This window comes from Octopus sinensis, linkage group LG3, assembly GCF_006345805.1.
Source record: "Octopus sinensis linkage group LG3, ASM634580v1, whole genome shotgun sequence".
NCBI lineage: Eukaryota > Metazoa > Mollusca > Cephalopoda > Octopoda > Octopodidae > Octopus > Octopus sinensis.
This window is the reverse complement of record NC_042999.1, coordinates 71,991,274-72,004,506: the sequence shown is the minus strand read 5'-3', so window position 1 is coordinate 72,004,506 and position 13,233 is coordinate 71,991,274. Positions and strand designations below refer to the sequence as shown.

The window sequence follows — 13,233 nt, the reverse complement described above, 5'->3', positions numbered from 1 at the left end:
GCTTTTGATTGTGTCGAAATTTGAAGAAACCTGCGACTGCAGATTGGTAAATCAACGCTGAAACCATCTACAATGAAAAAGCTCAAGATGTCCGTATATATATATAGGTTTGTTATAGAGTTTAGTAAAGGGAGATTTTATCGTTATATGTTTTTAAGAGTTTTGTTTTATCATGGTTTTTTTTTTTTTTTTTTTTTTTATTTTTTTTTTTAGGGAATTCGTTGTAATTAGTCTATATTTTCGATATGGATTATATATGGTTATATATGGATTATATACTTATATTTTTTCATTTATACTTTAATTATTTAAAAGTATTATTTTTATATTTTAAAATTTTGATTTTTAGATTGGAAGTCCACCTGAAGATTGTCGATCAAGACAAGAAACGATTGTAGTGGCGGTTTTTTTGACTATTTATTAAATTTTATGTATTGATTAAGTCTTCCTTGTTTGTTTTGCAAAATAGTGGTTTTGTCTCAAATAATATTTTATAATATTTTACTATAAAATTGGATTTAATCCTAATCTGATTTTTTTTCCCTGTAAATTTGGATATATTCCCTAATATTATTATTATATATATATATATATATATATATATACATGTATATTATGCTATGGTTCAAACCATTACAGTACATGCTTTACTATTATTTTAAGTTCTCATCGAAAAAATTTCCCCGCACTTGTTAGATATTTAATGATCCCTTCATGGAATATGTTAACACTAAGTTTCGTATTGTCTTTTGTAAGCTTAGTGCTTCTGAATTATTCAATTCCTAAATATTTTCTACTTTGCCCCTCCTAGAGATGGACAGCTTTGTATTTTATTTAGAGATTAAGTCTAAACTACTTCAGCAAATACAGTGAAGTTTATGATTCGCTTAGAAGATCATAATAAGACAGATAAGTGTTCGGCGTTAGCAAAATATTCGTTGGAAATTGAACATAATCGATTAATCATTACCATCACTTATTCTATTTAAGATTTTGAAGGCTCTATTCATTAAATACGTTCCTACTAACCTGTCTGCCGTCTCTCATGCAAATGACGTAAACTTAAATGTCTTGTTTAAATACATAATGCATCAACTAGTTAGATATAAACTTATAATATGAATTAACTTGGACATGTTACTCCTACTTTTGCATCTGACGCCAATATCAAATCGAATTATTAGCAATAATAGTAAATCTTTCTTTCTTCCTGACGTCTTCGCTCTCTCTCTCGTTTATTGTTTTATTTTACACCTCATCCAACCTCAACGGTTTATTGTGAACGTAGCTTTAATACTGCCTCAAATTTGAGTTTACATGAATTTACCCGGTTCGTCATTCCAGCAAATGGAAGTTATATATTCTCCTGAACGATCTAAGGTTATCATGAATATCTTTCTCAGGAGTTTTGACATGCATTCTTGATAGCTATTTCAACTAAGAAATATAATAATAATCTGTCGAAAAGCATGAGGAGACGATTTAAGACCCCCGCCTTAAATCAACATGAAGGTATCATTCAAAATACTACTAAAATATTTCCTGGATTTACCTGAGATTATATGTAAGAGCCTATGTTTTCCGGGAAGTGCGGACCAATTTTCATATCTTCTGGGAAAAGATGAACTGTGAACATTATTCTTCTGTCAGTATTCTTCTGTCTATTTTACTCTTTATTTTTCTATTTTATTCCTTATAAACTGTGAATTCCCCTATCAGAAACTTTCATACATACTCACCTTGTCTCTGATGATGGAATACTCAGTGTACCGACGTACTAGCCTATCACTTGGGATATTCCAGAAACAGCTGTACTACTTCAAATTTACCTTACCCTAAATTATTATAAATTACTTGAGATGTTCGTTCTTCCTTGGTTTTTGCTGTCCGTTGCCTCTAATATACTCCTGCTAACACGGAATCCTAATATGGATTACCTAGCGCCAGCCACAGCTGTGAACTTGGAACCTAACGGATGACCAATTGCTTGACGAACCTATTCGCCTTGACTATATATTCGATGAATGAAGCGGAATTTGGATTTGGCATTAGTCTTTACTCAGTACGATGACCATTCCGACCACTCCTGCAACTGTCCTTCATGGGTGAGATGGGTGAGGTGTTGTGCATATAATTGTGTTGCATCGATCGGTGCAGTCTGGGTCACATCAGGTACATGCATGCATAAAGTGGTGTACCGCTAAATATGTTGAGTTCTTGCAGCCATGTTGATTACTGTCCGTTGTATCCGGGACTAGCTACAACTGTCCTTGTATCAAATAGCCATTACAAAATAATCGTAATCTAATCTCTCTCTAACATGTCTTACCTACTCTCTGTTACTTTCTTATATACACTTTTTCGTATGTATATATATATATATATATTTATACTTTATACTTTTATGTTTATGATTATTTTGTAATGACTATTTCACATAAGTACAGCTGTAGTTAGCCCCGGATACAACGGGCTGAAATCAACATGACTGCGAAAACTCAACATATTTAGCGGGACACCACATTATGTATGCCCGTAGCTGATGAGACCCAGATTGCACAGGTCGATCCAACACAACTGTATGCACAACATCCCACCCATGAAGGACAGTCGAAGGAGGGGTCGAAACGATCTTCGTACTGAATAAAGACTGATGCTACATCCATCATCCGCGTCATTCATCGATTACTATTATCTCAACAAACACTGTGAAATTCCTGAATTAGATCCAACGGAAATATACCCTAACCGCAACTGACACCAGATAGCCCAAACTGTGAATGTGCTTTACTCAACACACTAATCAACGTATAACATATATTCATTAGTCTCCAAAAGTAAACACACGCATACATATAATATGAACACAAAGACGCGCACACACACACAAATAACTCTCATGAAGCTTTATGAACCTATGGAAAACATTTTTCATGGAAAATATTTTGCTACTTATTTTCGATTTTATAGATTCCTAAAAGTTATTTCGATCTTATAAATTGTATAAAAATGTATATATGTATATATTTCTTACTCTCCCTCTCTCCCTTTTTATATATACACATTTTCTCAAGTTTGTTCGAAACATGCTTGCTGTAAGATTAAGTATTACCATAACAATCTGCAAAACCAGTTGCATTCAGAAAATAATTTAAGCCGATAGTACTACAATATAGTTAGCATTCTAAATAAAACCTATTTTTCATGTGTAGGTACTGATATAATGGGGATGACAAAACACAAACACATCATTATGATAGTTATCGATATTAAGGAGTAAATAACACGGTAAATATTTTTTTATATATAACAGAACAACGTCTAGGAACTATAATAAACATATTTCATTATATTACCCAACTCTCTTTATCAATTGAAACTATTGTATGTGTCTTGTATTGTACGCATCAAGATGTGAATATAATATTTTAGTTATAATACTGCATGCCATTCTAAAGAAAGATAAAAAAAGAAAATAGATCAATATAAAGGAAAAATAAAATATGGATAGAATAAAAATCATTTTATTCATACTTACAAAGAACGCAATCCTGATAAACCAACAAAAGTGTCATTTTCTATTTCTGTCAATTGGTTGTCAGCCAAATTCCTGGGGAAAAAAGTATTTAAAAGTTTACTATTGATGCTATGTATATTTTCGAATTATAGCTATTTTTTTCGGATGTATTCTTTTCATTTCATTCTTCCGTTACTGATAATATAAAATATTGGATTTAATCTAATCAAATATTTCCGTCTATCCCGCAAAGATTTGGAGCTGTGCTTTACCCAAGAACGATTATTTAATCCTGAAACGATTTTTTCGATTTCTTTTTAACGAATGAAGAGTATGAAAGTAAGGAATTATTTCAATAGCTAAATAAAAGAGTTCGAAAATGGATGGGTGGTTTGTTCTTAACTGCGCAGGATCTAGCAATCAGGATACTTGGAGGCTTTCTCCTTGTATACTTTTTTCTTGCCCATGATCAAAAATATTTCCCCACCCTCTTCCCTCCAAATTATTTTTTTTTCAAATACCACTACCCTTGGACATTTCTGTGATTAGGCCAAAACAGCCCTATGAATACAACCAGTCAAATGACCTAGCTGAAATTCCTCATTCCTCTCACCCCCTTAAGTATTTTTTTTTCTTTCTTTTAATCTTTATTTCTCTCTACTTTATATTCTCCTCTCCTACTGTTCTCTCTACACATTCTGATTGAATCTTCCATGCCTTAACATGTACTTCCTTGCGACAATGTAAATTTTCATTTTTTCAAGATACACTTGGCCTGAAGAGTAACCTGCGGTATACACATAGCTTGGATATTTATCACTTCTGAGGCTCCACTCGCTATGAAACATGTAATCCGGAGCTTATCTACTTCATTCCTTAACTATTGCATTCCTATTCGCACACCCGGCAACCATGAAATATAAATAGAACTTTTTTCAGTTAATCGAACTATATATACGAAAGCTACCGCATCTGTATGTAGATCATATGCCTATAGAGAATAGAATGTTGCGCATGTGTTCTCTGCAAGTCTGCAAGTAAGATGCTTACTCAGACGGTTTGTAAGAACTGGAGACAAAATTTGCTACCATTTTACGATTTGGTATTCTAGAAATATTTGAATTTCAAGATGAGGGGAAATGATATAACTCTTATAAAGCGTAACTTGTATTTGGAAACAACAAATGACAGTGTAAAAGTTCTGTGGTCTATGAAAATTAGAAATGAATGGACAAAAGGAACATTCACGCTCATATATTACCACGTCCAACAATGCGAATAGAGTGTATTATTTAATCGATGTTAGTTGCACGTTTGATGCTACAGTAATAGAAAGAAGTGTGTGACAAAATAGGAAAATAATACGACCCAAAACACAGACCATAAGAGAAATTGAAATTGCCGTAAAATCATTATCCCAGTTAGAAGAGCACTGGTAACTGCGTCAGAATTTTAAATGACTGGTTGAAAATGTTGGAGATCAAGGTGAATTTCTGAATCTATAGAAAGCTTCTTCCTTGTATAAACCAAACGAAAAGTATCAGAATCTAAACTATTTAGAATCTCAACTATTTTCTATCTATGGACACCTTATGATTATTATTTTATTTTGGTAGACCCCGTAGCCATTCAGTGTTTAAAATCTAGTTTTATAGAGACTTATTTTAAAAGTCGTATTTTGTTTTTCGCGCATTAACTTATGTAGCCTGAACTTTGTATAATATTAGCGACGTAAACCTAGATCTTTCTTGCAATACATACCAATATACACGTCTAAAGCAACGTTTTATCACGGACTCTTAAAATATTATTTTGAATGCCCAATTTAGTATGTTGTTGACGTGAACCCCACCACAAATCCTACATGGACCCTCAAGGGCCATATGGGTCCCTGCTGAGAATCACTGTATTAGATACTTAAAATTACGTAATATAACTTTATACGTAGGAAAACAAAACTGGCAGGATAATAACGAGATGTTGAATAAGCGAAAAAACGCGAACACTTCATGGTGTCCTCAAAATAGCTCTGCCAGGAGTATACCACGTCTTGTGCAAGACACTACCAATTCAAGAGAAGAGCTCAAATTGAACAATCTTCACAAATGCATACCCTTTATAAAGCAACTCACAACCTAATATAACACATCTCATGCAACATACGCTATAGATTTATGCCCATGCATATTATACCATACACAAATGTAATAAGATACAAGAAACTAATTCCTTAACAAAACGAACTGGTGCAATGCACAAAAAGGAAAACGAGTGTCTGCAATCTCAGTCCTGATAAAAAAAGGACATGATAGCGCACGCACCTTAGCAACACGGAGATGCACCGGGTTGTACAGTAGAGAGGTGAAAACTGCTAAAGAAACGCTTTCCATAATAATGGTTTAAAATTCCGGAACAAGGACAACAATTTCGCGTGAAGGGAATAAGTCGATTACACAGACCCCAGTGTTCAACTGATACTTATTTCATCGACTCTAAGAGGATAAAAGGAAAAACAAACTCCGTGGCATTTGAACTCACAATATATCAAGCTGAAAGACATGTGACGGAACATTTTGGCTGACGCGTTAACAATTCTGCTAGTTTGCGCTATAATAATGATTTAAAATTTGGGACAAGGCCAGCAATTTCGAGAGAGTAGGTACGTCGCGTACATTGAACCCAATGTTCAACTGGTACAGATTTTATCGTTCCGGAAAGGAGGACAGTAAAATCGACCTTTGTGAAATTTGAACTCAGAACGTGAGAATGGACGAAATACCGCTAAGCATTTTGCCCAGCGTGTTAACGAGTCGGCCAGCTCACTACCTTGACGATAATAATAATGATCATGATTATGTTGATGATGATGATGATGATGATGATGATGGTGATGATAATAATAATGGCAAGAAAAGTATAAGGCACACTTGCACACACGTCAATCTATCTATCTGTCTGTCTGCCTGTTTCACTGTATGTCTGTACATACATACATACATACATATATACATACATACATATGTTGGTATTTAGCATACATATATTTGTATTTTTCTTTAGAAAATCATTGCAATACATCGTTGTGTACATGAAGGCATTTCATTTACAGCAAATTCTCGTAAACTGATAAAGTTTAACATTCGTTTTCAGATTATGAAGAGGAATACTGTAGAGCCAAACGAAAGCATTAAATGTAAAATGAAAACAAAAATCTAAATCAAATGCTCAAAATGAGTGTAATTTCCGAGTCTATAGGAAGTGATTTAAAATCACAAATGGTGAAGCCATAGAACTCCGAACCATTTTCCAAAATATATTTCTGCTAAAAGTACATTTAGAGTTCAATATTTTCATGTAAGATTTCATGGAGTGTTTTCAGTCTTAAGTGAACAAGGTGTGGAGAGAATGAAAATTGATGAAGTAGTGACTGACATTTCTCGTGTCCGTGTAGACTGGAAACTGCAACAAAACCTTTTCTCTTTTTTTTTTTTTTTACTTACAGCGTGTGTGTTTAGAGTTTAGCTGTAGAATGATTATAAAGCTGCCATCTATCCAGCTCTGTTTTGTTGTAAGGATAACAGGTTGTAGTTTTTGTGCTGTAAGTATAGTTGTGCCTTTAGCAAATTCAAATCCCGCTCGATACTTTTAATGAGTGCATTTAGACGGAAGCTGTAGGCAAGCGTTTTTAAAAGATTGTACTTGCTCTTTGAAGGTAGATTGACGCCATCACTCGGTTTCACACCATTACCTATGCCTGTAGCGAAATCCGCAATATTGCAAGAATTTGAAGCAAGTATCCAGTATAAAGGTAATCCATTTGTTCTGGTTTCGTCCTCAATTTCTCTACGTGCCTCCAAAACCTTGAAAAAACGCTGTTTTTTCTCCTCACACACAAACACATATATACATATACACATGAAAAAAATCATGTGTTTAGTTCATTCAGTTTCATTTAGATCAGACTAAGGAATATCCTCATTACATATTACATATCTTTCAACATATCGTTTTCATTAGCCTCTGAAGTATTTCACAAGTTAGCAAGGAGAAAAGAAGATATTCATTACTCACAGAGACTGCAATCTCCATAGACCAGCAAAACAATCTGGAGGAATCGTAGATAAGGAATTATTACTTATGTCCCTGTTATAAGTAAAATAAAAATACAAAATTATAAATTTCTGAATGACATTGTAGAGTAGTAAATTATTACTTAAAAGAGTATCAAAACCCGATTAAGATGTCCATTAAGAAGTGTCTTAAATAAATAGTACTGTTCATTGCAATGATGTACTTTATATATATCTGTCTTAGAAAATTACTGAGATGACGGAAATTGTTGAATATGTGCGTCTCAAAAATAATACAAGATTACAGAATGTTGAATTAATTTAATTTTTGTGAGGAACGAAACACGAAACATTTCTAGCTCTTTCGCAAGGTGCAGAAGGGTAACGTGTTTTTGATCTGGTTGATTGCTCAAGAAAGAGTATCTTTATATCTTAGCTTATTTTTCTCAATTTCGGTCAAAGTTACCTCACTCTAACAGTGGTTTCAGATATTATTTGTATGTATGTATGTATGTATGTATGTATGTATGTATGTATGTATGTATTATATCAGGTCACTTTCGAGTGCTACTGGTAACATGTAACCAAGTACAACCTGTTGCATGGTAGGGTCGTCGGCGACTAGACCGGCAACCCCACCAAGCTTGCTTGGTGAGGAGGGTGTTTACTGGATACCCTGCGGGATGAAAAACAAATCCCGTCAAAGGGCGGAGGAGCTCTTGAGAGTCAACGGCCATCCAATAAATGTCTTAAGGATGTATCATGTGCGGGGACATAGAAATAATCGGACTGAATACCCGATCGAGCGGTTAAACCATTGGGAGTGAAGGACATCCTTCTAGAAGAAGGTAACTCAGGTAACTGGGATAACTCCGACATAAAACCCGCGGCTCAGTGGTTACTGATGATGTTGACTTGTTCTTTTCGGATTATGGCTGCTGTTGCTTAGTGAGTGGGATTGACTCAGTGCACAGCCTTTCCTCACTAAAAAAAAAAACTTCTTGCACAGGTATTGCACGATAACAACATTGATTAAGCTTCGTGCAATGGCCATACTCGATAACGAGGGGGCAGCCACCATGTATGTATGCATGCATGTATGTATGCATGCATGTATTTATGCATGCATGCATGTATATATGTATGTATATATGTATAATATGTGTATGTATATATACGTTTAAGGATGTATAATATATGTACGTATATATGCTTATATGTATGCTTATATATGCTTATAGGTATGTATGTCATTATTCAGTTTTATTTCAAGATTTCTTGCCAACACAGAAAGAACCGGTTTCTTACGCAGATCCAAGACTCTTTCATTGGAATTTCAACAACATCAACAGGATATTTTTGTATGTATGCATACGTGCTGACTTGTATGTGTTGCTTTATGTATGTCTCCACATACATATACTTGCATATCTTGACATGCTCATATAAACTTAAATGATAAACTTCTGGAAATATATATGTATTTATTGGCGGGGGCCAAGAAATCTCCGTCAATACATGCTGCACTAATGCAAGAAGATTGAAAGCTACGTATGCGAGAGATGAAAGCTTGTTGGAAGAAGTAGGAAGAAGTTTTGACTGTAGTTTCGATGGTGTCTACGGCAATGATATTAATATCACTGATCTTTTCTAAAACGAGAACCGATTAATATATGACATGAGACAGAATCTGGCTTCACAGAAGTCATGCTGGTGATCAATTAGGAGAGAACGAGTTTCAAGGTATAGGGAAAAGCCTTTCTTAATGGCTGTCTGCATCACCTTAAAGATGTTAAAGATGAGAGAAACAAGACTAGAGTTGGTTGAGTGAAAGTTGAGCCTTTCTTGGAGTGGTTTACTTTGCGTCATCTCTCCGAATATTTGAGTATAATCTCGTAGTCAATGAAAGACTATAGAGCGAGCAAGATTCGAACGCAGCACTTGAGTGTATGGAAGTAAAGCATTGAGCGTCAGCGGACTTGTTTGCTCCAAGCACCTGTTTAGCACTTGGCGTGAATGAAATGCAAAGTGTTAAGCCGGATAGGGTAAAATGGAGTTGATTTGGAGTGAGAGAATTGGGTGAAAGGAGTGTAGTATGGATTGTGATGTGATTTCAAATGCAAAACGCGCAGCGAAAGACGAGGCATTCTGCATGAAATTAATTCTTACAGAGCCATTATTTCCGCAAATTTTCCAGCGGCTTCTTTTGGTGAGAAAATCCAAATACATCTGCTACAATTTAGATGGCATGTAATGCACAAAGATATCCAATGCACACAAATTCAACAAGTTGAATTTGGTAGCATACTGTTTTATATTACTAGACTACCCGTGACCCGTTGGGTCACCAATAGTTCAAGGTACCCAAAACCCCGCGTATCTCGGGAATTCGTGGTCTGATTTATGCGAAACTTCTGTTACTCCGTGCGTATTCACATTTAAATTGTACCTTACTATCAAAGCATTTCCCCTATTATATGCCAGTTTGGCTATTTATAAAGGTACGCGAAAGGACCGCGTATTTCGGTAACCTCTGGTCAGACTTGCGCAAAACGTGTTTTATTCCATTTGTATTTACATGCGCATCCGATTCATGATGTCTCCTGCTTCTGTCTCTTTCCCTCTATACCGACAGACGCTCAACCCTTGCTTTATCAGTCTCATCGACCCTTCTGTTCCCATGCTGGTCCCAATCTTGGGTAAATATTTCGCAAAGGACCCGTTCGTACTTGGGTGTGAAATAATTTTTCTACATTTTTTTATCGAGTGCATTCAATGTATCCTACCTCCAAACCCACCGCAATAGCAGCCAAATATTGCACTAAAAAAATACCTATGGACAAAACTTATTTCATACCGAGGTTACGAACGAGTCTTTTACGAAATATCTACCGTATTTTTAAAGTCATTTTCACTTTAAAATATTTTTTTAAATATGCCAAAACAAATTTTTGTAATGTTGTTCACTCGCAAATACATTTTAAAACCATTAAAATATTGTCTGTTTAAAGAAAGCTAAAATATACTTACTATACAAGCAATTTACATTTTTAAAATCACATTCACGTAAAACTATTTCTAAAGGATTAAAATATTGTGTTTAACGAAAACGAAAATAGAAAATTTTACAGTAAAAAGCAACTCGTATTTTTTTGTTGTCAAGTCACTAATGGTTAGTGTTTCTTCACTTTCAGTGTTAAGTTATTTTCGGAGCATTTTCCCATTATGCACTGTTTGGGGTGTTTATATCCCGAAAAAACCCTAATATCTCTACAACCCGTAATCCGATTTATGCGAAATTTGTTTTATTTTGTTTGTATTCAGATTGCAGGGTCTCTTAGTTCATAGTATTTTATCAATTATGCGCCACTTTGGCTGGGTAACATTGAGGAACATTCCAGTTCATTTTTATTGTATTATATATATATATATATATATATATATATGTGTGTGTGTGTGTGTGGTGTGTGTGTGTGTGTGTGTGTAATAGCGCATTTATACATATATAATTGTAATTGAAAAGAATATTTTTTCATCATTGCGCATTTCGAAATCTAGAACAATATCACAATATTTCTGAAATAATTTCCTGTACTACAACACAATTCATTTCGACAAGCATTATGCATCATTTACTAATTTAATGGCAAATTGTTGAAATTACCGGATAACTCAATGTCATCTTACATCTTCAATTAAAAATGATGTTGTCTTAAATTTTACGAGTCATTTAACAGAATATAATGAAATTCACACTACAGCTATAATATATTTTTAAAAAAAGCACAAATGTAAAATATTTAACAATACTTACAGTGTGGTTAGATCATATATCTTAAAGGTATCAGCTGAAAGTGTGTAGTTTAGAAAGTTCCCTGCGAGATGACTGAATAAATATAAAATAAACAAATGAGTAAATGAGAATTTACGTTTTTAATTTTATTAAATTTATCCATTCTGGAGACCATTTAGGCGAACATTTTCAAATGCATTTTAACGTCCAGAGATACTGAATTCTAGGAGGAAATTCAACTCCAGGGGATCTATAATGAGCTTGTTGGTCACTAGAACCGTAACGAATCACATATAAGTATTTCCTTTTAATTTTGAAATACAAAAAGAGTTGGATCGATGAATTAATGGGAGACAGAATAATTACTGGCAATTCGTATTAAAATGCTGCACAGATATATGATGTGCTATATGAAGGGTCTTGAGGCTATTGAGCACACACCGTAAAAGCTACATCCAGATATAATTTATTCACTCACACATGTACAAATATATATATATATATATATATATATATATAATATATATATATATATATATAATACGAATTGCCAGTAATTATTCTGTCTCCCATTAATTCATCGATCCAACTCTTTTTGTATTTCAAAATTAAAAGGGAATCCTTATATGTGATTCGTTACGGTTCTAGTGACCAACATGTTCATTATACATACCCTGGAGTTGAATTTCCTCCTAGAATTCAGTATCTCTGGACGTTAAAATGCATATATATATATATATATATATATATATATATATATTATATATATATATATATATATATCAGTCAAGGTAAAAATGATAAAATAATTTTATAAAAAACATTTCAGTACTGGTTTCGGTCATTGAAACGTTTTCAACTGTAACTATGGAAAACAATTAAGTTTTGTATTCAAATACAAGGGCATTTTCCTTGTTTCTGCCTGCCTCTGTCTCTCTTGTTTACTCTTCTGTAAATTCTTTGTAAATTCTTGGCAGAGAAGAAGAAAAGGAAGAAGAGGGAGAATAATAATAATGATAATAATAATAATAATAATAATAATAATAATAATAATAATAATAATAATAATAATAATAATAAAATATTCTGCTCAATACCACAGATTTGCTTGTCAGTTGTTTGATCTTAACCAGTTGAGCATGTCCCTTAGTGGCTGACGATATGTGCATCTCTGATCACGAGCAGAAGTAGTGGGGGAGCATCATAGCCATGTGTTGAGAGGGATTCTTTGGGGTTTGAATAATTCACCTCTGGAAACATGGGTGGTTCTTCAACATCCTTAAACAACCCTTATTCAGGGACCTTTTGAGCGGGATGGGCTACTCAACCTGAAGAAAATTCTAACTGGGCCCCACCTGCAAGGTCATGTGCTGTTTATCTTGATATGAGATCACCATGTCGCGCACATATGGTTGTGATGCATGTGCCTGGTGTACCTTTATCAGACGGGTAGTCATGATGGGTATATTGGGCTTCGTATATTTTACCCCAGTGTCACTTTAATGGCATGCACTGCTCTCTCACTCAATAATATAATAATAATAATATAATAATAATAATAAGAAGAAGAAGAAAGAAGAAGAAGAAGAAGAAGAAGAAGAGAAGAAGAAGAAGAAGAAGAAGAAGAAGAAGAAGAAGAAGAAGGAGGAGAAGAAGAAGAAGAAGAAGAAGAAGAAGAAGAAGAAAGAAGAAGAGGAAGAAGAATAAGAAGAAGAAGAAGAAGAAGAAGAAGAAGAAGAAGAAGAAGAAGAAGAAGAAGAAGAAGAAGATAATGCGGGAGTGCTATGATAGTAGTAGGATATTAAATGGTCAAATGCGCTGAAAGTGACTTGTGGATGGTAGTGGTGATTGAA

General features: G+C 34.1%; 1 protein-coding gene across 2 annotated transcripts in view; it reads right to left on the bottom strand.

Moving 5' to 3' along the window:
• The window catches only part of LOC115209347 (G-protein coupled receptor GRL101), an 804,611-nt gene that overhangs the window by 95,370 nt on the left and 696,008 nt on the right, over nt 1–13,233 (bottom strand). For both annotated transcript variants that reach the window (XM_029777716.2, XM_036501082.1), the window contains exons 15-17: nt 11,402–11,473; nt 7,589–7,660; nt 3,539–3,610 (exon numbers count right to left, since the gene is read on the bottom strand). In XM_029777716.2, the coding sequence (XP_029633576.2) occupies nt 3,539–3,610; nt 7,589–7,660; nt 11,402–11,473 (216 nt within the window). The remainder of the gene's footprint in view (nt 1–3,538; nt 3,611–7,588; nt 7,661–11,401; nt 11,474–13,233) is intronic.